We start from the raw sequence: 25728 nt of genomic DNA on the forward strand, positions 1-25728 counted from the left end.
GTTTCCTTGAGATCTATAGAGGCCTCCACCACGTGTGTTTCTCTTTCGTACAAATTTTCACAAGAGGCTAGGCCTTCGTTGTTGTTCACCATTGTAGGGACCCCAGTGGACAACTTAATGAGATTTCCTTCTCCCAGACTTCCGTCGGGGTTCGCCAAAGTCGGATTATCCGTTTCGGGTTCCTCTAACTGAGTTGAGCTCTTTAAGGGATCTTGCTTGTTTGTGTCCATTGGGGTCACCCCCAATCTGGATTTGCTATATGCACAATGCCCTGCATCAGCCGTCTCCAGTATTTGAGTGTTTGATTTCAATGGTATGTCTGACCTTTTTTTGGGCATCAGTTACTTGCAGAGACGGTGCGTCCATGTAGCACGCAGTAGAACTTTCAATGTTTACATCTATGGTAAACGGGCATGATGGGTTATTAGGTATGCTTTGAAAGTGTAAGTTCATTCCAGTCTGACCCGATTTTGTGGAGTTTGGGGGTTGAGCGATCATCCCGCGGGCTCTCCTCAAAGATCATATCTCCCAGGGAATCATTTGTTGGTGTTTGTGAGAGAGTCAGGGTGTTGTGGTGCACGATTTTTGGGGCGTTTAAGTTAAGTTCCAATAACATTGTTTTTTGTTAGTCTTACCGTTCAGTGTTATTTCAAAGGCTTCTCCATTCTCCGCCAACGCCCAACACCGGACACTCTGCTTCATTCCGCTACGCTTCGCTAGGGAGCCAGGTTATAACTGCCTGCGTGCTTTAGCAGGAGGCAGAGTGTTTTCCGGTCCCAGCAACAGTCAGCGAAGAGAGACTCTGCTCCTCTCCTCCGTTCGGTTTTAGTAGTCCTTGTTGCTTACACTAAGTTATCCACAGTATTGATCCGTTGCAGCAGATAATTGTCAGAAGCTCACCAGAGACTCTGCTTCACTTCAATAGTTTAAAAAAAAGTTTTAATTAGATTTTGCAAAAACACACAGAGCAACAAGCTCAACTACAATAGCCACACAACCCTTCCTAACTACCCCCCCTGCACTGCCCGCCTCCCCCCGGCCTGCACGTCCGTCATTTAGTTGATCTCTATTATTGCATTTCCCTCCAACCCCAGTAGCATGCTTCCGTTAATTTCCGTGCTTGCAAACAGTGTTACTGTTGGCGCTATCCATCTCTGTAAACCTATCCCCTATTCTTCTGCTTGCACTCTAATTGCCTTTTGCCACACACCTGTTTCTGCAGTACACCATTTCTCCACCATCTGTCTATGCGCGGAGCTCTCGTATCTTTCCAACCCATGGCTATGACACGCTTGGCCTTAATGTATATCAAATCCCTCAATTTATTCAGTGGCTTGTCTTTTGCATTTTTATATCGTCCCCGCATGCAGGCTTCCGGAGTTCCAGTATCTAATTCAGTGCCGCCCTTAGTTACCTTGGATGATACCTTCTCCCAAAGATCTCGTATGACCGGGCATCCCTAGAACATGTGTGTGCGCCCTGCCTCTTCTTCTTTAGATTTTGGGCACACTTGTTTCTCCGCCCCTCTAAATGTGGAGACCACAGCCGATGTGGGATGTGCCCTCTGCATAATATATAGCTGTATCAATTGTAGCCTGGCATTCCTGGAGACCTTCTTGTGGTATTGCATAAACCCCCCCCCCAGTCCCTCTCCTCCAATATCCTCCCCAATTCCTTCTCCCATTTGCTTTTACAATTCAGTACAGCCTGTGAAGCACAGTCCAGCAGGACCTCGTAAATTCTGGATACCTCATGCCCACCTTCTGCCGCTGCGAGTAACATCTCAACATCTTTGTTTGCAATATCCCCTTCTGTAGTGCTTGGCCATCTGCAGTAGCCCCATTACTCTGATGTGTAGTGAAAACTGCCCCGCCTACAATCCCGATTCCTCCCGCAGTTCTCTGAAGGTTTTCCACCTCCCCTGTCCCCTCAGATCACCAACCGTTGCCACTCCTTGCACCTCCCATTTTGGCTCTACCAAAGCCTGATCACTCTCTCTCTTCCCTACAGCCGCCCTTATTGGTATCTGCGGGAGAGCGGGACAGTTATTCCCACAACCCTGCAAACCCTGTGCCATATACGCATTCCCAGTTTCAACAGGTAGCAGCCCTTCGTCCGTCCCCCTGCAGGGGCCCATATGAGGTCTCTCAGGGGACATCCTTTTAGTGTGGGCTCTAGTAGTGTTGTCTCTATTATAGGTTTCTCGGCCATCCGTTTCACCACGTGCTGCAGTTGGCATGCCAAGGAATAGAGCTCGGAATTCGGCACCCACAGCCCTCCCAGATCATATGGCCTCTGCAATGTGTTCAGAGCTACCCTATGCCGCCCCTCCCTCCACAAGAACCCTCTGCATAGCCTTTCCAGCTTCCCGAAGAAGCATCCTGGTATGTCATATGGGACATTCCCAAAGCAGTGCATACGTCGCGGCAGTGTGACCATTTTTAGCAGTGCCCCACCCTTCCCATCACCAACCAGGGCAGCTTGCTCCAGAATCCCATTGAAGCATCCAGGTTTGCCTTGGAGCGAGATGTGTTATACTCATGCTCCTGGCAGGGGTCACAGTGGATGTTAATACCCAGATATCTAAATGTAGTTCTGCACCAGGTAAGGGAATGAGCCAGCAGCTATTGGGAACAGGCACGATTTCTTCTCGTTTACTTTGATACATTTGAGCTTGCCAGAGTTATCCAACACTTCTAACATATATTACAAGTTCACCTCAGGGTCTCGCACGTACAACAGCACATCGTCTGCATACATCGACACCACGTGTCTACTCCCATCAATATCTATGCCCACATCTGCATACTCCTTTCTCAAATATGCCGCCATGGGTTCCGCTGCCAATATCTATAACATCGGGGACAACGGGCACCCTTGTCTAGTACCTCTGTATAGCTGCCAAGCCACTGAGTACCTCCTGCCTGTCTTGACCCTGGCCATTGGTACTGTGTATATAAGACGCACCCATCTCATGTACTGAGGGCCGATTCCCATTTCTTCCATCGTGGCATACAACTAGTCCCAGTGCACTGAATCAAATGCCTTTGTAGCATCTAGTGAGGCTACCGCACCGTGTATGGGCCTGTCTGCTGTACTGTAAATGACGTGGTGGAGTTGCCTCAGGTTCTCCGAGATGCTCCTACCCGGCACATACTCTGTCTGGTCCGGATGGACCAGCACGCGTATCACTTTCCGGAGTCAGCCTGCCAGGACTGCTGTCAGGATTTTACTGTCCTGATTCAGTAAGAACAGTGTCAACTAGAAGTTGTATCCCTATGTAGTGCTCCAAGGCAAAAAAGTGGAGCAATTCACAAAATAGATCTTACTTTGAGCTATTTTATACATGCAAGTCTTTGTAGTTGGAGATCATTGGACAGGCTCTATAGCTATCAGCCACTTAAATAATCCATAAATCAACCAAGTAGTGAAATAAAGAAAAAAGAGAACGATATTCCTAGTGTATTTTTTCATGCATAATAGTGTAAGTTAAACAGTACTGTAAAATAGATCACAATTGATTAATTTTTGTACTCACATAAAAAGTCACAACAATTATAGAGATAGAACAGTCACATGTTTTGTTTAGTACAGTTGGATCAAACAATGTAGTGTTTAGTGATGGTTCCTTTAATCAAAAACCAATCCAAAATGTTTGTGGAGAACCAATTTCTATAAAAACAAACAATATGAAAACAAAATCCTTTCAAAAGGGGCATATTCTTTTATGAAAATGAACAATATAAAAACAAAAATCTTTCAAAAAGGAGTGTAATCTTTGTGAACATCAATTCATGCTAAAATGTTTTCAAAATTCTAGATTACAAAGAGGTTGAGTATACATCCTCTAAACCAGTGAACAATGGATGAGTAGAGCTAATTAAACAATCAAATTAATTGAAAGAAAGCTTGATAGAAGAAAAACATTATTTTCTGAGATTCAGGTGTGTTCAACCAAACTTTTATGTCCAGTGTTCCTAGTTAACATCTGGGAATTGACGGGTCTAATTAGTACCCGTTAATATACTGTGTCAGGGTCCAGTTTCAATATTGGCCAACGTGGAAGGATCTAGTGAACCTAGATCTTAAAGGGTGATAGTCAATAGATATTTGATCAGTCCCTTATTGGGCTTCACGTGTTGGCGGTCTCAGGTTATTCAATTGCCGCTTTCATCAGGGCTCCATGTCAGGGACCCTGTGTAAAAGACATAAGGTGTGTAAGCGGCATATCGTCCAGAATGAGCCTACAATTCTGTAAAAATGTGTTTACAATTGCAATTGGAAGGAAACTCATAGCGCCAGTGGTACTCTTATCTCCCGGCTCTCAATCCCAATTCTTGAGTGCCAGGACACTTCAGGAGCAACACATGGCGAATCTGGTGGTCCCGTTATCAATTTAGTACATTTTGAATGGGTTGACCATAGGAGGAAAGAATCTTAATGCTGCATGTTCTCGTCGTAGAGATACGCCTAGGGGTTCTGTATATAGGTCCCGTATTTGTATTCTCAGAGACCTATGTGGACAAAGGATAATAGGAGAACTTCAGTGTATCCAAAATTTAGGAATGTTAATCCAAGTAACTGGACTAAATTCTGCATAGCTAATTGGTGGACAAACTAGTGTGACTAATCAACAAAGCTTCTTTTCACAGTGTACTCATATTTACCTGTACTTGCACACAGGTTGTGAAATTGGTGCTGCTTGGAAGCGATTGTTTGCCTCTCCTTGGTATAATCTGAAGGTCATATCCTCCTTCCTATCATGGGGAATTTAAAGAGAAAAAACAGGGTTTCATTGGGTTGAAATTGGGCCTGTAGGATCCACAGTCGGTGCCATCTTTACCTGTTTTGAGCAGAGGCACTATCAGGGCCTCTCTCATGCTTGCTGGCAGTATCTTGGCCTGAAATGATTAATTGTACACCTTAGCCAGGAGAGGCGCCAGAATATCTGCATATGCTTTGTAGCACTCACCCGGGAGACCGTCCGTCCCCGATGCCTTCTGCCCTGGAAGGGATCTGACTGTGGTCACTGCCTCCTCTGGCATAATGGGGGCCTTCAGCGACTCTGCCTGGGAGTCCTCCAGCCTGGGTAAGTCAATCTGGTCTAGTGCATCTTGTATGTCTTCGTCTGTGCCGCCCTGGGGTGCTGCATATAATGCTTTATAGCAGTCCGAGAACACCTTGTTTATCCCCTCCTGCGTCCCTATTTCCTCTCTCTTCACGTTCCTGACTGAACAAATAGGAGGCCTGGCAGTCTCGCGCTTTCCCAACTATGCCAGCAACTGTCCAGGCTTATCTCCTTGCACATGACTGCTCTCTACGTATTTTGCATAATTAAACTTCCCAAGCCTTTCTCATTGTGAAAGGGCGGTTTGTCACAATGCTGCTATCATCTCTTCCAGTTGCTGCCGTCCACTAAGGCCTCCCCCTCCCACTCCTTCAATTCCCTCTCAGTGGCTTCCAGTTCCCTCACCAGTACCTTCTGCACATCTCCTGATTCAGCTATCATAACTTTATATGCTCCCCATACTGTGCTCACTTTGTCTACGCTCCCCTCGTTCACTTCTATGTATTCTGTCTAGATAATGCGTTTCTGAGATTTTCGGTGAATTCTCCCTTCCTGTAAACATATAATCTATCCTGGTTTACAATTTATGCGGCGCAGAATAATGGAAAAACCCTTGCTTTTCTCCATGCTCCGCCCTCCACAAATCTCGCAGATTAAACTGTTCTGCTAGCAATTTCATACCCTTGCCCGAGGTGGTGGGGGAAGATGGCCTCTTGGGCCTGGAATCCGACCTCTCTATAGCCGGGTCCAGTGTACAATTGAAGTCCCCACCCCAAATCAGAGTGCCACTTCTATATAGCCCCAATGTCGCATGTAATGATCTAAAGAAAACTGTGGCATCATGGTTAGCGGCGTATGTATTCACTACACAAACCTCTTGGTTTTCTAGTACCCTATTCACCATTACATCCTCCCCTTGTTATCAGATTTTACTGCCAGTACTTCGATTTGTATGTCCGGACCTAGCCAAATAAGGACCCCTCTCGCATATGTCATATGTAGAGCCCACCAGCACACCTCTCCACACCCTCTCCAGGTTCTGTTGCTTCTGTCTGTCCAGGTGTGTCTCCTGCAATAATGCTATTCCCACCTTATGGCACCGGATATACATACTCCCTCTCTTGCGCTTCACATAATTATTCAGCCCCCTTACATTCCAGGTCCTTATCTTGTTAGCCATCATTGCTTGTATTGGGAAGTTTGTGAGGCCACCAACCTGTAGCTGGCCTAGGGAGAGGTTTGATGCAACTTGCTATTATTTGTGTCAGGCCCTCAATTACCCTCCCTCTCCCCGATTCAATATCCAACTCCCACCCCAACAACTATTAGCAACATAACTAGTCCTGCAATGCCATGCATGCTGGGATAATCCCGTTCCCGCTCCATTTCCCTTATCGTGAGACAAGTTTCCTGCTGCTCTACGGGCGGACCTTAATAACTTGGTCCTCGACTACTCTAAAGGGGGGGCGTGGGATTACATTGGCGTTCTTGCAACCTGACCTCCACAATACCCGTGACTCTCCTGTACCATTGATACATCATGATTAGTAATAGCGTTCTATTTGCACATCTCGCGACAATTCAAAGTTCTGCATCGCTGCTCAGGACCTTGGTCATATGTTTAACCGTTACAGCTCATACCTCCGCCCCAGTATTTCCCGGTCCGTGGCCGGTCTCGGGCTCCTCTGGTAACTGCGTCCTGTCCAATCATGCACTTCCTCAGGCGTTTCAAAGAATAGGGATTTGCCGTTGTAGATCACTTTCAATTTCACAGGGTATAAAAGCATGTACCTGAGACCCGCTTTGCGTAGCCTGGCCTTTGTGGTAATGAAGTCAGCCCTCTTTTTCTGGACTTGAAATGTATAGTCAGGGTACACAGCCACCTTTGCTGAGTCCCTTTGAATTCTCCCTCCTGCTCTCGAGAAGGCTAGTATCTTCTCCCGGTCTCTGTAATTAAGCATCTTGGCTATCACTGGCCTGGGTGGCGCACCCGGGGCTGGTCTCCTCGCAAGGGAGCAGTGGGCCCCTACAATTGTAAACCCCTGAGAGAGTTCTCCTGCACCAATTTCCTGCAGCAGTAAGCTTTCCACATAATTAGTGGGGTCTGCACCTTCGGCACCTTCCGGCAGGCCCACAATACGTATGTTATTTCTACGGGCCCTCCCTTCCGCCTCCTCTGCTGTGTACTCCAGCAGCTTTACTCTTTGCAACAGAATGTCCACGTCTCTTGTCATCTGTGCCCGTACCTCTGTGTTTTCCTTTACCTGTTCCTCAAGCTTACTCGTGCGTTCAGCGATTGTACGAACATCCTAACGCAGCAGTGCCAGGTCAATTGCTACCGCATCAATCTTGCCCTCCATTTTGGTTTGGAGCACCCCAATTGCATCCAATATTTGTTGATTACTGGGTTCTGGGTTGACTTGCGACTGGGGCTGCTCCGTTGACCTGTCCACTCAACCATGCGTCTGGGATGTCTGACTCGCCACAAATGTTTCTAGAGTCTGTTTATTTTTCATCTTAGCGCCTTTGGACGACATTTCACCTTTAGTCACTCTGGGTCCTCTTCAGCCCCCGGCACCTCGGGCTCTTTTGTTTTTCACCCCCTGTTGGCTACAGCTAGTGCTTCGTTGCCGCCTAGTGGGTGCTCGGCTCGTTAGCCGCTATACTATATCGCCCTAGGAGGGCGCTCCAGTGATATTCTTCCTCCCTGAGAGCCTCGCTGATGCCCGTCCTGTCTCTCTTTGTCCAGTTTTCCAAGTGTGTCCGGTCTCTGGCCCTGGGCGGCTCTGCGATGCGCAACTCTTGTGTGCCCACAACAGGCCACTATCCGGGAGGCCCCATACCTACCAACCGAATAGTTAATGCAGTCTCACTCCCACTGTGTGTGATTCAGCACACACTCCGTTCCAGCTGTGGGTGCCTTTTATCATGTCACTGCGGCCTTTTCTGTGTTTACAAGGCGGTGCCTGCTACATCAGTTCCCAGTGCCAGCATGGGACCCAGCTCCACCATGCGCCAGGAGCGGTCCAGGAGCCCCCTAGGGTTCCAAGGAGCGGTAGGGGGAGGAAGCCCTCATTATTAATGTATTCAGTATGTCTGAAATAGGGCCTTCACTCCCCCTTCCCCACTCCTTACCTTTTGCTTTGCCGAATCATCTGTTTGTTGGCCCTCCGGGTGCTGTAGCAAGTGAAATTGCACCCTGCTGCTTGGACTCTCCGCAGTCCGCCTTTCTTGCGGTCGCGCTGCCTCCGGTCCACCCAGCTCGCTGCAAATGCGAGTGCCAGGCGTAGGATGGGGGGAACTCCCACATAGTCTCCCAGTGTCGTTAAGGATGGGGGGCACAGTCCATCACAATGTGCGCCCGCTCACCATGCCATAAGCCCACAGCGGTCACCCCCACAATCTGCCAATGTACGTGCTAGCGGGCCCAGCAGGTACACGCTGCGTGTTCTACGGCTAGGATGCCCCTTCAGGGCTGGCGCCTCGAACCGTATCTCAGGCCGTGTCCGACATGCGAGGGGGTGATGCCTGTGTGTCGCTGCACGTTTTTTCTGCCCCAGTGCACACGGGTCAAGATATCGTGAGTGGTGCAAGGTCCTCTCCCACCTGCCTCGGAGGCTGGATGCCGCAGTGGATTCATCTTGCTTACTGTCTTCCTCGCCGTGCTGGCGTTCTCCACCCTGCACACCGACGCTCTGGGTCCCGTAGTTTCCTTCTTCGGTACGTTCCGTTCAGAGGGCCTCGCCCGCTCACCCGCGCTCCTCCACCTCAGCAGTGCCGGTACGAGCCCTTCGGGTCCCAAGTCCACATCCAGGGTGCCGCTTTTGTTCCTCTCACGCTACACTTCCTGTAGCGTTGCAATGTCACCGGACCCTTTCCTTTGTTCTGTCGTCCGCCATTTTTGCCGGGACGAGCTCTTCGGCACTACAGATGCTCGTTATGCATTCGGTGTTCTGCAAAACACTCCGTATTGTTGTTCATTCTTTGCCCATAATATTCATGCATCCCTGGGTGTGCTTGCAGTCGTCCATGGTTAAAGCACGATTTGTCTCAGTGAAGGATCTGCAGGAGTGTTCAGGAAACGCGTCCTACCCTGCAGCCGTGTAGCCACGCCCCCCCAATTCAATAGTTATATTCAGATCACAGACAGTGTTTTTTTTTCTCCTTCCAATCTGGGTGAATTCCCTTCCCATAGATTTAGGCAAGATTCTGTTGAAATGTTCCGATAAAAAGTTCATGAAATCCTGTCTATTAACAAACTTCCAGTTCAAATCTCTTTTTTTAATTTTTTAAATTTATTTTTGTATTTATAAAGCACACTACAGCCCACGGGCATTGAGGTGCTGTTGCAAGCAAATGTCTTAGTTACATGAGAGAAAGGGCATGCTTGTGGGTTACAATGAAGCATGGTTACGCCCAGTTCTACCAAACAGCAAAAGCTGGTTTAACGGTACGTAGGTGTTGGTATATAAAAAAGGACAGAGGAACAAGCAAGGTTGGCTGGGGTGCCAGGTTATTCAAATAGCCATGTTTTAATGGCTTTCCTGAAAGCAGTATGTGAGTCCATTGTTCTTAGGTGGGTTGGTAGGGAGTTCCATTGTGAAGCGGCGATAAATGGGAAGCTGGAGCCTCCTGCTCGTGCCCTCAGGGTTTTAGGAACAATGACCCGGTTGGAGTAGGCAGCTCTCGTTGGTCTATCTGAGTGGGATTTAACCAAACTCTGGGAGAGATACCTCGGAGCTATATTATTGAGACACTTGTGAGTGATGGCAAGGGTTTCAAAGGTTATGCGCTCCTTAACGGGGAGCCAATGGACTAGTCTTCTTGTTGCAAGATGTGTTCCCTCTTTGAGATGCCAGTGGTTGCCCAGAGGTCATTGTTTTGAATGGTTTGAAGTTTTTTTATGTTCTTAGCTGCAGTGCCATCTAGGAGGGCGTTACAGTAGTTTAATCGGGAGCCGATTATCGCCCTGGCGATGGTGAGGCAATTCTGTTCGGACAGAAAGGGCCTGGCTGCGTTGATATATTTTGAGTGTTATGCTGCGGCCGATGCAATCCCATTTACTTGTCTGCTCATGGTGAGGTTGGATTCAAGGAAGACACCTAGGTTTGTGCTGCGTGAGAAACTGGAATAGGGGTGTTATCAATGGTGAATGATTTGTACTTCCCGTTAAACTTTTTTAAGGTAGCTGGGGAGCCTATGAGAAGTAGTTCTCCCCATTCAGACAAAGCCAGTTTTCCGTAATCCAGGTTTGAATTTTAGTGTATATGGCGCTTAGGTTTTCATTGTCTGTGTCATAGTCTCCTGTGAGGGGGATGAGCACCTGCGTGTCATCCGCATAATTGGTGTATGCTACACCTAGTTCATCCAGGTATTTGAACAGGGGCTTCATGAGGATGTTGTACAGGGTCGGAGAATTGCAGAAGCCTTGTGGGACCCTACATTTTATAGTATCTGGGTTGGCGCATGCTTATTCTGAAAAAACTTGAACAATCCATGCTGTAGCCTTAGTGGAAAGGTTGAGTGAGGATGTCAAGAGGTGGCAAAGGGTGCTGTAGTCCACAAGATCAAATGCTGCTGATAAGTCGAGCAGTAAGAGGAGTGCTGGTTTGCCGCATCCTTTAGGTCATCAATTTAATTTTTAAGATCCAGGAGGGTGGTTTCAGTCCTGTGGGCTTGGTTTCACTTTGGAAGTAAAAGTTCCAAGATAGTATTTAACCAACAGTTCACACGTGTTCATCAAAGTTCCTTCCTTCTCTTTGTGATAAAGTCCTTTAACCAACATCTTCTTTTCAGCTTATAATAATTCCTTGCTTCATTGGTTTCAACAAGAAAAAGGTCTTTGTTATATTTCGGCCATAGTACACAAAACCACTTGGTTGATAATGTTAAACACTTATGCAGCAGTTCATACAACATTTGTTTCAATATTATCAACTTTTCAGGATGCTTCTCCTTCAATTCACAAACCCTTTACTACACAGATCACCACCATAGTGATTATAAAGCCTAGAGTCCTTCTCCAATCCATCTGCTCCTCCTTGCACCACAGCCTGTTCCTCTACTCCTCCTTTGACCACCTGCTTCTGCTCCTCTACTTCTCTTTTCACCAAACGTACTCCTTATCCAAACTCCAGCACTTGGGCTTCTTTTCAGTTTGCTATATATGCGCCTGTCCCTGGCTCCTGTGAGGGTCTTCATAGATTGGTGATTTTCTATGTTAGTGTGGGGATTGTCTTGTAATAAATATATATTTATTACATGTGTTTCTAATTGAGGAATGCATGCAGGTCCCCTAAGTACTAAGGTTCCATAAAGCTGGCCACCATGTTGGCTTTTTTTCGAGCCTCATGCATGCACAGAAGCTCTGGAGGTCTGTGCCGGGCAGTGCATCCTCCATTGATCAGCTTCTCTGTCTCTGAATGTCATTAAGCAGTGATGCCATTATTTTGGGAATGCATGTTTTCTTATTTTTTTGACCAGGGGATGCTCCCCACACAGCCTAGACCCTGCATCACGGATCTAGTGGTGGCACCTACACCCCCATGGTCACTGTGCGCCACACACCTGTGGTCTGGCAGGAGGCATTTAGACACCAGGCATGCATGTGAGACACTTCTAATGAAAAATAGATTTATGGTGTTCAAAAGCATCATTGAGATCCATGCTCCATAATCACATTGATTCAGGATATTTTATAGGGAAAAAAGGCATTCTTGGAACACAACAGATCCATCTTTTCTACCTTGATTGGGGGGGGTTGAAGTTTTCTCTGACTAAGGTGATTACATTTCCAACATATTTCTCTAATCCAACATCACATGCTGGACAGGCATTGCATGCACCTAACATAAAGAGAAATTTTAGGCACAACTTTGATATAACTGAATACTTGAAATTGTGAGGCAGCTATAAGTTTGCTACTACCTGGCAAGCATTTGATAATCGGTTTCCAATTGGTCTGTTTCAAAATCGATTGTTTTGTGCATGAAGCTGTGCTGTAAGAAAGTAATATAACTCTACTGAACTGTTCAACTGCCAATAAATGAGTTACTGTGGTTCTAATAAGAATAGTATATCCAGGCCTCAAATTCTTAAAAATCCCACTAGACCTGCAGGGAGAGTGCCTTAATTTACATACGTGACCTAAAAGAAATGCATTTGCCCCATTTCGACAAAATAGTTACGAGTGCTTTCTGAAAAATGGTGCGTGTCACCATATGCACACTTTTTGATTTACTATTTCCTGAAGTCAAAGATTTTTTCCAGTAAATGGCAAATAAAAGTTTTAAACATCTGCATACTCGCTAGCAAGGTCAAGTACCATGCAAATGGTACCTGCCCTTCATAAAATCTTATAGCCAATGCAAGTAGGCTAGTAGATATTACAAGCCGTGACATCCTACAAAATATGGATGATGGCTACACGGTCATCTGTAACCTCCTTTTGTCAAAAATGTTCTCAGGAAATATGTCCCTTAATAAAAAGTGTAGGTAGTTCTCTCCTCGTTTCCCACAGCATCTGTGCAAGTACAGCTGTGATGTCTACTCTAAGCTTATATATTGGGAGACAATATTTTGCTGGATAAATCATTAGCTCAGAATAGTTCATTATTGCTTGTAGGATTTCTGGAACACATTTTTATGCTCTAAAAATCTACATTCATCAAAAATAAAAAATAAACAATTGGACTAGTTTTTTTGTATTCATCCAGAAGCCCTCAAACGATAGTCTATACATATATATTTTAGTTTCTCAGGGAAATACATTCATCACACACCCATAATTCCTTTTACTTCACATGTGCAATCATGGTCTTCTAATAATGGGAGGAATTGCAGGAAGTTTATTAATCTGCGGGAATGCACTGACTGGAGAAGTATTTACAAAGAAAAGACATTTTCATTGGATGTGAGTTTGAAAATGTACTATAGCTGTTTTAATTACTTTATTCCTGTCCCCTGTTAAAGTGGGTCTCGATAGTATTATCCCTTCCTCTTATATAAGAGCAGTGTTTTTACAGAATGTTATGGTACAATACTTGCACTAACTCCTACTCTGCACACATCTATTGTGTCAGTGTATTTTGGATGTCTTATTTTTGATGGTACTTGCACCCTCTCTACCTTTTCAAATTGAAACAAATGATATATATTTTTATCTTCTTTCAGACGATTGGCTGAAACCGTTAACAGTTTATGTAATTCAAGCTGGTATTGGCCGAGCTAGAACAGAAATCTTTCAGAAGCAGGTCATACAGAATGGGGGCAAAGTCTGCAGCTCCTTTTCCTCTGAAGTAACTCACATCATTGTGGATGAAGGGATGGATTGTGACCGTGCCTTTCGAATTCTAAAAGTCGATAAGATTCCTCCAGAGACACAGCTGGTGAAATCTGCATGGCTGAGCTTGTGTATCAAAGAAAACAAGATGGTGGACACCACTGGCTACCGTATCTTCATATCAGACCGGTACAGACATTTCATAAGATTACATTTGTTGATAATTTGTGTACAATCCTCAAATGTCAAACGTATATGGATATTTGTTTAGATTATTTGTGAGATTATTTAATGAAAGAAAAGCAGTAATTTTGAAGGTAAATAAAGGGAAGCGGGATAGTGAGCCATATATTTTTGCTTTTTACAGTGTATCTGTGTATGTCGTTTTGACTTATATACAGCACTGTTGTTGCCTTAAAGGGATATTTCAATGGTAGGGTGAGCTTACACATTTAGTGTGCCCCATAAATAGTATCATATCAGTCATGCACGGAACCGAGGATTCTCAACAGAAAAGAGAAGTCTTGAGGAATATTTTGAATTGCTTTATTTGCAAATTACTGTAACCTTTAGTGGATGACACGTGTTTCGGCAAAAATTGACTTGCCTTTCTCAAATCCAGGCCTTGCTCACTTGCGTGAATAGAAGAGCATAATGCAGGTTAGTGGTAAGTCATGGGCTCAATCCAACCTCATGCGGATGTGTCCTCAGCTTGCTGCAGACTACTCAGTAATTTGCAAATAAAGCAATTCCAAATATTCCTCAAGACTTCTTTTTTTTGTTGAGAATACTCGGTTCTGTGCATGACTGATATGATACTATTTATGGGGCGCACTAAATGTGTAAGCTCACCTTACCATTGTAATTTTGAACAACGGAGTTGAGGGCCTCTATATCTCCGTAGATGCTTACATTGGTGCGACCAAAAGTTAATACGTGGCTCCTATAATCAAGATCTCTCAAGTTCTTAGCAACCCACACACAACAAGGTCGTGAGGTATTACCGCAGAAGGTGTCAACCAAAATGTCCCTCACCATTAGTCCCTTAAAGGGATAGTTCACTCAGAAATGTGACTGTCCCAATCGATGCAGCATGTTTTTTTAAGCATACTGTAATCGATCTTAAAAAAACTTCCTTTGCATCTTACCTTATTTTTCCTCACATTTACACATGCGAAAACAACGGGTTGGGAACCGCCATCTTGTGCTAATCTTATCCGTTGATAAAGCGCCTTAAGTTCAAGTGCCCTCGCGGCAAGAATATAGATCGCCCGCCATTCAAACTGGCATCACTAGACACTTACGCCCTTTTCACAACGCCAATGCACATCTCGTGTCAACGTCCTCTGTGCGCAAGCTATTGACATGTCTCCATGGAAATGTAAAGACGCCTCTTCTCTACACGAGCATAAACAAATCCTTTTCGATCACACAACATAGGAGTTTCTTTTTCCTTCGTGTCATTGTATTTTGTTTTGAGCCTCTGTGACTTGATTCTGCTCTGTTCAGCTATCTTCCTAGTTCGACGCCCTGCGAGCAGGTACTACACTATCTGAACTGATTAAACTCAGTAATTGCGTTTAATTTAAACATTTCTCATATTATGTGCAGATGTCTTTGCCAAACCATATTTACATTGTACTTTTACAAGGCTTGTTTTTTTTTTTTTTTACATGTGTGAATGCAAAATGTCATAGCTGGTGCCTATTGTTCATGTTTTTGCACTATGGGTTTTTGTAACATGGCAGTGTTCTTAGAGTACGAGCCTGAATATTCAGAGGAGGAATTAATTAAAGTTTGAAGCGGAAACGATGGGAAATCGGTTGAGAGTCGTGATGATCAATCACCGGAGCCTGATCCCAGTCGCATGGAAGACTGCTCCACCTGGTGTTCCTGCAATGGTTGCGAGGTTATGCCAACCGACATGGAGAACTGCTGCTGCCGAGAAACCTCTGGATGCTTGGCCTACATAGCCGAAGAAAACACACCACTGCCAGACTGCCTCACAAGATCTGTGTTGCGGATGATGATGATGATGGTCCTTACGACCTAGGCGTCGAACTAGGAAGATAGCTGAACAGAGCAGAATCAAGTCACAGAGGCTCGAAACAAAATACAATGACACGAAGGAAAAAGAACTCCTATGTTGTGTGATCGAAAAGGATTTGTTTATGCTCGTGTAGAGAAGAGGCGTCTTGACATTTCCATGGAGACATGTCAATAGCTTGCGCACAGAGGACGTTAACACGAGATGTGCATTGGCGTTGTGAAAAGGGCGTAAGGTCCTTACAATGATGGTCCACGAACTTCGAGCACCAGTTTGCCCCTGTTATCCAAGTAATGAGTATGTTTAATCTAGATCTGATGTATGGTTGACAACTGAGACGGCTAACATTTGATGTTGTTCTCCTACATCATTGTAACTTCCATCAATCACTAACAAATGTGTTTTTTCCTGTAAATTGAATACATTTCTCATACTAATGTAAGACCAGAGTATTCATCACTAGATTTAATGTCCGATCAATGACATTTTGTTCACCTTGAACTTAAAAACAATATTGCCCTAGGTCTCAAACTTTCCTTGCTTCAATGGGCTTTCACAATTTTTTGATACTTCAAATCACAAGTACTTTATCTTGAAACCTATTTTTTTGAAGGGTAACAATGCCATCGAATTTAGGGCGCATTTTAAGATAAATAAGTACAGTTATCTGGTTCATTCTAGTAAAAAATGTCTATTTCACTTTTACAGGTCGTACAGGCTGGTGGCCTTTCGTGCATTTACATGGTGGATTCATGGAAGGCTTGGATTCCGTGTTCAACAAGTAATACCTGGCTGTGTCGTTTGAGCCATTTGCAGGAAATTCCCCATGACAACGGACAGTACAGGGGATTTTTACACACAGTACCGCAACCGCATAAATACAATTTGTAGTTTGGTTGTGCCATCTACATTACCAAAGTACATTTAAAAAAAAGTTAATATGAATAGTTTCAATTTTCCAGTAAGTCAACCTCACGTCCAACCGTCTAGGAGGTTCATGAAAGAAGTTTGGAGGCGTTTTCCACTCGACTCATGCCCATCCATCCACTTCAGGTATCAATGGTAGTTCGCACCTATGACCATGCATTCCAGAGTGGGCTGAGTGGATGGGGACGCTCAAGGACCCAAACACCCTGTACACCTCAAAGGAATCGTCCGCAATGTGACCATTGTCCACATGGCCTCCCCAGATCTGGTGTCTCCAGACTCCCCTTTGAAGACCCCGTCCCTGCAATGAACACATGTATTTATCCCTTGAACATTGTTCTAGGCCTATTGTGCTAGCCTATTGCGCTCGCCTCATCCCCATCCATTCCCCTCTGGTATCAACTGCCATTTGCACCTATGACCATGTGTTCCCGAGTGGGCTGGGTGCATGGGTATGAGGATGTCAAATATTGGCATAGAGGCTTGGTGGCTGTCAACGAACACGTCACACATTCACATACACACCCACTTTTCTAAGACTTTAAAAACTCCTTGATAGTTCAATAGTGAACATCTCTGCAATCCACAAGGTATATCGCCATCGATCTACTTGTTATCAGGCTATATCAATCGGCTCATCTGTGCATCCAAGTAAGGGTTGATCAACTGTTTTGTTCTGTAGTTTTATCGATCGCTGCTCGGAAAGTTTGTATTGTTTTATACCCAATGTACGCTGTATTTTCATTTTAATTTATCTCAGAGTTCACCATTATCAAATGTTTTATGTATTTTCATCTCTGGAATTAGCACATTTTATTGCAGAGCATTGCATCGGAATATAATGTTTCGTAGTCCATGTTCTGAACGCATGTCTTCTTTTGGTGGCTCAAAGTTTATTGAACTAGTAATATGTTACAATTTGTGGAATAACAATAAGTTCTGACTAAACAGTTTACAAACAAAGCTATGTGATTGTTGCTTTGCTCACAGTGATACTTTCATTTTAATTATTTATATTTCTTTAACAGATCTTACGGACATTTCAATAATGCCTTTATATATCGTTTTTGATTGTGCTACTGTGAGCTATGCCAAAAGTCCTGGCACAGTCCTGCATGTATTCCCAAAGGATTTAGATTTAATAAGGACATGTCTTTCAAATTGCGGATTTCCATTGTCCGAGATTGAAAGCAGAGCCAAGGATGTCTTGGAAGCCGTGAGGGGCAATCGATTTTGTGTATGCAGCATGCACTTCTCAGACGATATATATGAAGCATCCCAATACACTAAAAAACGTTGCCCCAGACGCCTTCGCATATTACTTCCAAATGCAGTTCCAACTAAATTTCAGCACACGCTAGATCCAATGATTAGTGGATGAAGAATGTTGGTACATAAAGAGTGCTCTCTATACATATGTCTTATAAATGATCTAGCAATGTAATTAATTAGTTTGGGGGAAAAGTTAACATGACCTGTTATTACACAAGTTGCGCTCGCGATTCAAAGCACTGTACTTTTAAAAATGTCCACTTTTTACCATTTGGAATAGCCACACTTTTGCTTAATTCTTTTTAATTTGTCGGTTGGCATGTCTTTCTTTACGTAGCGCTCACTGATGGAAGTACAGACCTTCACCAATGAGGAAACCGAAGACAAGTCGATTATCCCAATGGTGAGGCCAAGCCACATGCATATAATAATGTTTTTGAGCGTTGCATTTGGTCAAATTTATAATACGAATGTACCTTTTCAATTGGACTCTTTTCTGATTATATACAGAATATAAAGGAGCATGTAATGGTGCAAGATTCATCATCAATCACTACTCAGGAGTCAACCGCAACATCACTCACCTATCAAGTAATTATTTCATACTAATCCTTTATATACAACTGAATAATACATGCATGTGGCCTACTTCGAATTGAAACATATTGGAGACAAGCTGCGGTACCCACCCTTGCCCATGTCCTGATCGAGTGGTGTGTCATGTGCCCTGGAGGGTGTTGCTCTTATCCTCATGTCAGCAAGGCTTGCTTCAGTTTGCTCTGGCATCAGATTTCCCCTGGAGAAAGTTTCAGTTGCCCTCTGGTTGGCAAGTCGTGCTGCTGTTTGTTGTTCTGTTTCAGAAGTTCTTGATTTTCGCTTTGCATCAGACAGCGCTTTTCCAAGTGGTGTTCTTTTTTGTTGCGGCATGTTTCAGTCACTCAATGGCTTCAGCACATTGGAGAAAATATCCAAGAAAGATTGATTGTGCTCTCTTTTTGTGAATGAACATAAGTAAACTGTAACCTTGCCATTTCCTATATTTGGAGTGGCATGATAATGGCCTTTTTTAAATTCCCTTTAAAAATGCTTTAATAAACCCTTTCAAACTGCATACAGTAGTAATACATTTCAAAGAAATAGCCAACACATCGAACATTTTGCTTCAGACAATTTTCCAGATTTTGCCTCCTTGTAGTACATACTGTAGTGAATCGCGGTGAGCATCAGTAAATTAGGGTGCCTACGGAGTGTATTTTTTGCATCCAAACATACACTACAATGTTGCCCCAGACAAATTAGGAATACATGCAACATTTGGTAGTAGTGGGTGCAACGGTGTGGATTTGTATTGCAGGACAAACATACACACATACATACATTCAGCTATATATAAAGATTATTATGTATAATATTAGTTATTGACAAGAAGTTTTTTTTTAAGTGTAACAATTAGTTTTTACAAACTTTAATTACAAAAAACGAACAATCACATCACAACACACTTCATTAAATGATCAGACACATAGGTCCAAACATACATATGGGTTCAACTAGCACTTTGTTGAAATACTGCAACCCGTATGCTTCAATCAAACTTACGGAGCATTTTTCTACTCCAGCAGTTTTTCCAGAAAATCAAGTTAACATCGCATTGTTTCCAGTCAGCAGCCTCCCCCACCACTCATCCAAATTAATGTCAGGTGGTGCAAATCTGCCCAAAACACAAATCCGTTGAGTAGTTATTGTGGGACATTCCATGATTAGATGTTTTAATGATTCTATTTCCATTGTACAGAATCGACATAGATTGTCAACGATCCTTGGATCTTTTCTTCTCCACAGAACTTCTTTGGTTTTATAAACATTCAAACGAAACCTCAGAAACTTGTTCCAATGCCATCTGGAAGGAAATATTAATAGATATCATGGAACTTTGTCCAGGCAGTTACAAGGCAAACCTAAGTTCAGGGATGAGGACATTGAGGAACGCTGTTCTTCGTTCAAAATCCAGTTCCATTGCCTTAGCTTTTTCTTTGCAAGTTGTTGCATTGTTATTACCATTTGCCATGAGATGTCAGCTATTTTCAAGATATTCCTGATTTTCTTTGCCCAGGACAAAAGAATTCCTCCATGTGGATTCTTAGACGTTGATTCAAAGATCTTGTACGCTGGAGCCATGTTTGATCAGCTGCATTTTTCGTAAGGCTGCAATTGATTTCCATTGGCTAGTTCCATGTAACGGTTCCAGGCCCAATTCATATCTTATCGCAACAATCGAGGTACTACTTGGAAGTCGCAATATTTTCTTCCAAAATGTACCTTCCAAGATAGCCCAAATTCGACAATCAATGTTCCAACCAGCTTCCGCTCCATACGTTATTATGGGAATTACTTTTTGTACATAGACATTTTGTATAGGTTGGAGTGTGAATTTGCTGTATTCAAAATGAAGCTTTTGGCCTTGTATTGTCAATATGGACATACAGTGTTTCAATTCTGCTACCCAAACTGATTCACAATTCGAGCTGTTTATATGCACACCTAGATATCGGATTGTTGATACAATCTCGATTGTCTCACCTGCTGCAGACCACTTAAACTGGATGACTTTCTTTTTTGCTCCTGATGTAATTGCCATGATTTTAGATTTCTTCGTATTAATGGCAAGCTCATTTTCTTGAAAGTATGCGATTAAGTTGGTCAGAAGTCGTTGCAGACCAATTCGGGTTAGATCAAACAACACGATATCATCTGCGTAATCTGCCCAGCTGATCTCTTGTCCATTCACCTTAGGTGGTAATCGATGAGTATTTTCTAGATTGCCTGAGATATCTGAAATGAATAGTTTAAACAGTAGGGCAGCTAGTGGGCACCCCTGTTTAACACCCTTGGAGGTTTTTATTTCATTTGTCAGATGGCCTGATGCATCCAAGCAAACTCTTGTAGTGGTATCCTTATGTAGTTCAATTAGTGGTTGAAGCAAGGCTGGTGGGCAGGACCATGATTGTAATTTCGTCCATAATTTGTCACGGTTAATAGTGTCAAAAGCTTGACGCATATCTATAAAGGCTATAAACAAGTTATTTTTATTTTTCAATGCGTCAAGTTTTAATAAGTTTAATATCAACAAGTTCACCTCAGTTCCTGTATCTTTGGTAAAACCGGTTTGTCTACAATCCATTCGGCCAGATGAATATGCCCAAGACGTTAACTTTTGTTGCAAACATGTTGCAAATATTTTTCCTATGGTGTCCTAAAGGGCAATAGGGCGATAGTTGTTCGGATCGTCCCTATTGCCCTTCTTAAAAATAGGCACAATAACAGATGTTGTCCACGATGTTGGAATGGTTTTTGAGATCGATATCAGTTGGAAAAGATTCTCGATGAAATCAGCCCAAAGTTCCTTTTTTTCTTTCAACATCACATTTGACAAGCCATCAGGGCCTGCCGCGCGTGAGTTTTTTAGTTGTTGTATCAATGTCAGAATTTTATCTTTTGATTCATTTGAATCCCAATGTTCTGGACAGTCCAAAGTTATTTTCTCGATTTGTCCCACTTTGCCGTTAAAGACTAGATTGAAGTGATCTTCCCAGGCAGATGCAGAAATATAATTTGCTAGTCTTGCTGCTTGGCATAGTGATCCTTTGTTCAAGATTGTCCAAAAATCTTTTACTTTATGTTGCACGATCAACTTCAACATAAGTTCTGCTCGTTCTTTATCTCTTATTAGTTTAAATAATTTGAGCCAGTTTCGATATTTTACCTTGCGCTTTCTGATTTGAATGGCCCCATCACAACCTCCACTTTTTTTCAGAAGTGTCTTGTAGGAGTGTCTCTCAATATGGACCATCATCTGAATCTGATGTGCTCTTTTTATTTTTGCTTCTGTATCCTTATTAAAACAATTACGTTGTCATAGGGGGATGCTGGAACTTCGACGACAACCCCTTCCTCATTTGAAACCGGTCTGGAGTATGAGGTATGCATAGTTAGAATTTGCTTTACCTTGGTAGTTATGAATCTACTTTATTTGGTATGATATTAACATATGAGTTTTATTTTTCAAACAATTTACAATACGTTAGAAAAGTGCACAACATTCAGTCAACAACGTTGTTGTATTTATCTCCCATAGACATGTAACAATGAAAGTAAAACCTCCCAAAAAAAATCATATGAAACTGAAATGCACGTAACCATTCAATGTATGAAAGCTTTCTTTTTTTATTAATGACATTTAACTTCCTACCCAAATCAGAATATATTAGAATGAAAACATTACAGCGCAAACTAATTTGGAAGGCAACATTTGAATAACTGTTTTGCAGGATGATATTGCATCAACTCAGTGTGACACATCAGAAGGTTATCAGGTGAAATGTAAAATATATATTTTGAAAACGTCACACGTTCCAAGTTCTTGCTAAGAATTTTCAAATAGTTTTACAACAGCTAACCCTATCATTTCAGGTCAGCAATTATTTAAAACAGCTTTGTTGAGAAGTACTTTGTGAGATCAAAAATTGTACAATTAAAGGTGCTTGACAATTAACTTTTTTTATTGAATGTTTTGTCCAAGGAATCTACCACTGAAGCGGTCAAAATGGAAGAGACACATGTAACAGAGGTATACATAACACAATCTGAAATATCATTTATCATCACATCTGATTGGCATTGTAATTTGTAATATGTTCCAATGTTTTACGTACATAAAGTAGGTTCTGTTAGTAGATATGTACATATGTTTCTTTGAGTGGAAAAGAAATTTGCTGGGTTTATACATTGTAAAAAATGCTTTTTTCCAGCATGGTCTTGTGGTCGACACAAATCGAAGTCCACTGTTTCAAAGAAAGTAAAGAAAACAAGGATAAAGAACAAACCAGTCTCTAAGAGAGGTTTTTAAGTAGGTAATCTGCTGATATTATGTTTTTAGTTTTTAATTCTTATCTTCTATATGTGTGCTATAAATTGAGCATGTTTTTATTTTAATCTGTTAGAGGCCCAGGAGAAAGAGGAGCATCAAGACTCAGACAACAACAGAAACTAATGATGTTGCTTGCCAAACGCATGTCACTATGGAGGAACTACTGTTTAAGAGGTACAGCATGGTCCAGTCAAGGTTCAGAGTTGTGATGCAGACATCCAGTGGCTGGAATATGAATGTTATGTCACCAACTAGCCATGGAAAGTAACCACGGATCATTGCCACATTGCAAAACATTGCCTAGATGTAACTGAAGACACAGAAGACATAACATAAATGTTTGCAGACCTGTTGACACAATATACACCCTCTAAAAGATGACCACCGACAAAACATGAAATTATCCCTGTTTCTCCCGTTCATGCAGAAATGTCACGGCCCGGAATAACTGAAGCATCGTCGCAAATTCATTGACGAATCTGCTCATGCTCCTGACTTCAGTATTCCTACTTTAGGGAGTTGTCCACCCCCATCGAATTGCAAACCACACTAGTGTGGGACGATTGGCTTTTAAAGAGGCAAAAATAAATTGTATTCAACTGCTTACTACTAGAGATTATACAAATGATTAAATGTGATCATAAATTACATAGGAGGATATGTGGAGAGCCATTTGTGAATTTCACTTGTGTGGTGAAAGGCACCAACCTGAAATTCCAGGCCAGCTGTGTCCACCAATATAACACATTTTAATGGTCAGCACAGCTATGCTTAGAAAGGTGCCTGCTGGAAATGTACTATGTTCATCTGCTTTGCTGTTCAGTGGTTCAACATTCAGTAAAATGTCAAGTTTCTGTCAATTTGTGGGACTTGAGTTCCTTGCTACAAATATCATGATTTGTTGTTACCCGCTATTAGCCAGGCCTGGAAACTCGAACAGATATCAGTTACCGTACGCTGGCTGGTAAAAGGGTCCGGCTTGCTGTTGCTGGCGACAGACAGTGTTACAGTGCAGGATTTTATGCTAAATACTGCACTTATCACTTTCAAAACATGGAAAGTAAAAAAATAGTGAGTTCGGTCATCGTACAGGTGTCTGAATGTACATCGTTTGTTGCTATGGAGAAACGTGGTTTCATTAAATTAATTGAACTTCTGGAATCCACGGCAATGCAAATAGGCCTGATAGCCACTGACAGGAATGTTGGAATAGCAAAGGCCATGCAAAAGCAGTTCCCACACATATAGCGTCAATTTGATGTATGGCACGTTGCAAAAACAATTTCTAAAAAATTTCAAAAAGGGTTCAGAAAATATTTTAAAGTAGTCTCAGTCTATCAGCAACCAGCTTTGGTGGAGCTCAAAAACTTGTAATGGATCTGTAGAAATTCTACTTGAAAAGTGGTGTTCATTGATGTACCATTGTTCCAAAACACACTCTTGGAGAGAAAACGAACATTTCCACAAATGTGTGCATGGACCTTTGACTAACAAGCAGAAGCGTAAGAAGAACTGGTTGGTGTCAGGTTCCCCTACTCATGCAGCCCTGGAGAAAAGTGTGTACTACAAAACGCTTTCAAGAGACCTGAAGGGACTCAATGAATTCTGCCACACTGGAGATTTGGAGAAGTTTCATAATATGTCCCTAAAGTACAGGCCAAAAAGTTTGCTTTTCGGCATTGACTGTATGGAGGCCAGAACAAGACTGGCTTTATTTGCGCATAACAAGAACATTGGGAGGGAACAAGCAAAAACTGCAGGAACATTTGGGATGCTTAGTTACCACATGGCTTTTACAAAACAAAGCAAACGGTGGGTGGCCAAGCCAATATTCCGGGAAATGGATTTTGAATTTGTGAAAGATCTGACATTGAATCTGCTGGCCATGCATACGCATGGAATGGATACAGATTTTGGTTCCAGGGCCCGCACTATGCCACAGAACATTGCAAAAGTGGCTTGTCCTCCAAAACTTGAACTTGTTGAGAGGTTGACTTCAAGATTTAAATGATGTGTAGCTGTCTTCACACATTTTTCACAAGCAAGTTTCAATATGTTACCCAATGTTTGGACACTGTATCGATTTAAAAATAATGTAATGGTATAACACTTGCAATGTTAATGTTCATTAATGTATTTTTATTTTTGGCAATGTAATCATGTTAAATATGCATAAATGGTTTTATTTTACCTTTCCTTTCAATATATTGTTTTTCCTCTGTCATTGTATATATGTTACAACCTAAAATGTCAATGTGATTATTTCAAGTATGTGCCTTTATTTCAAAATCGTGGAAACGTTTTTGGGGATTGAAATTCTTGAGACATATGCTTTTTGATTCTCTATAAAAAGTCTGTGTAAAATGTTCATTGCAACAAATCAAAAATCCTCTGTAAATTATGCGATCACGTCTTTGAATATTTGCAATACAACAGAAGCAAGATGTAATATTGACACTGTTCGAATTTATTGTGAATACAGAATAATCACTGCCTGGCCTGCACATCGCTGGCACCAACATCAATGCTGCTTCCAGGCAGACTGTCACAGACATCCTCTTTGTCGGTCTGTCTCCGGACATATGGACTATCCACATGGTCTCTGTTCTCTCCCGTTTCTCTTCATCATCCATCAATAGTAACACCAGATGGGAAGTACTCTATCAGAATGAGCTCCTCTGCTTGACCTTGACCACCTGCAATCCATGCAATTACTGGCACTTGAGCTCATGGCCTCCCCTTAGCAGTCCCCTAGCCCCTACTGCCGTCTCCCCCACTCCCCCGCAACACCCTCCCACCCATTTCACCCGCACTTCCCTTACCACACTAGCACACAGCATTAAGCCAACTGGCACTCACACCTCTTCCTCGCACATCTTATTAATACACTTGCACTATCCTAATGTCATATTAACTAGTAGGTAGGACCGCTATTGCCATCTTTAACCCTTGTCCCAAACCGCCCCTCCCCCACTGGTCTGTCTTGTGGTGCTTTGAAAGACCATTAGTTGTATATCCGCATCGCAAACGTGCCAAAAAATAAATTAAAATAAATAAAATTCCATTAAAAGGATTGACGAAACAATAACCATTTGTTGTGTGGTTGACCTCCAGACTGGTCAGAGCTGCCCACGCCCCCCCTAATTGCACCACCGGAAATACAAACGTGCCAGAGTAGGAGGGGTGAGCTTCCACCCTATAGCGGC

General features: G+C 42.8%; 1 protein-coding gene across 6 annotated transcripts in view; it reads left to right on the top strand.

Annotated features, from left to right (window-relative positions):
* The window catches only part of POLL (DNA polymerase lambda), an 810864-nt gene that overhangs the window by 172566 nt on the left and 612570 nt on the right, over positions 1–25728 (top strand). For all 6 annotated transcript variants that reach the window (XM_069611635.1, XM_069611636.1, XM_069611632.1 and 3 more), the window contains exon 3: positions 13241–13538. In XM_069611635.1, the coding sequence (XP_069467736.1) occupies positions 13241–13538 (298 nt within the window). The remainder of the gene's footprint in view (positions 1–13240; positions 13539–25728) is intronic.

This window comes from Ambystoma mexicanum, chromosome 8, assembly GCF_040938575.1.
Source record: "Ambystoma mexicanum isolate Mex_15411 chromosome 8, UKY_AmexF1_1, whole genome shotgun sequence".
Taxonomy (NCBI): Eukaryota; Metazoa; Chordata; class Amphibia; order Caudata; family Ambystomatidae; genus Ambystoma; species Ambystoma mexicanum.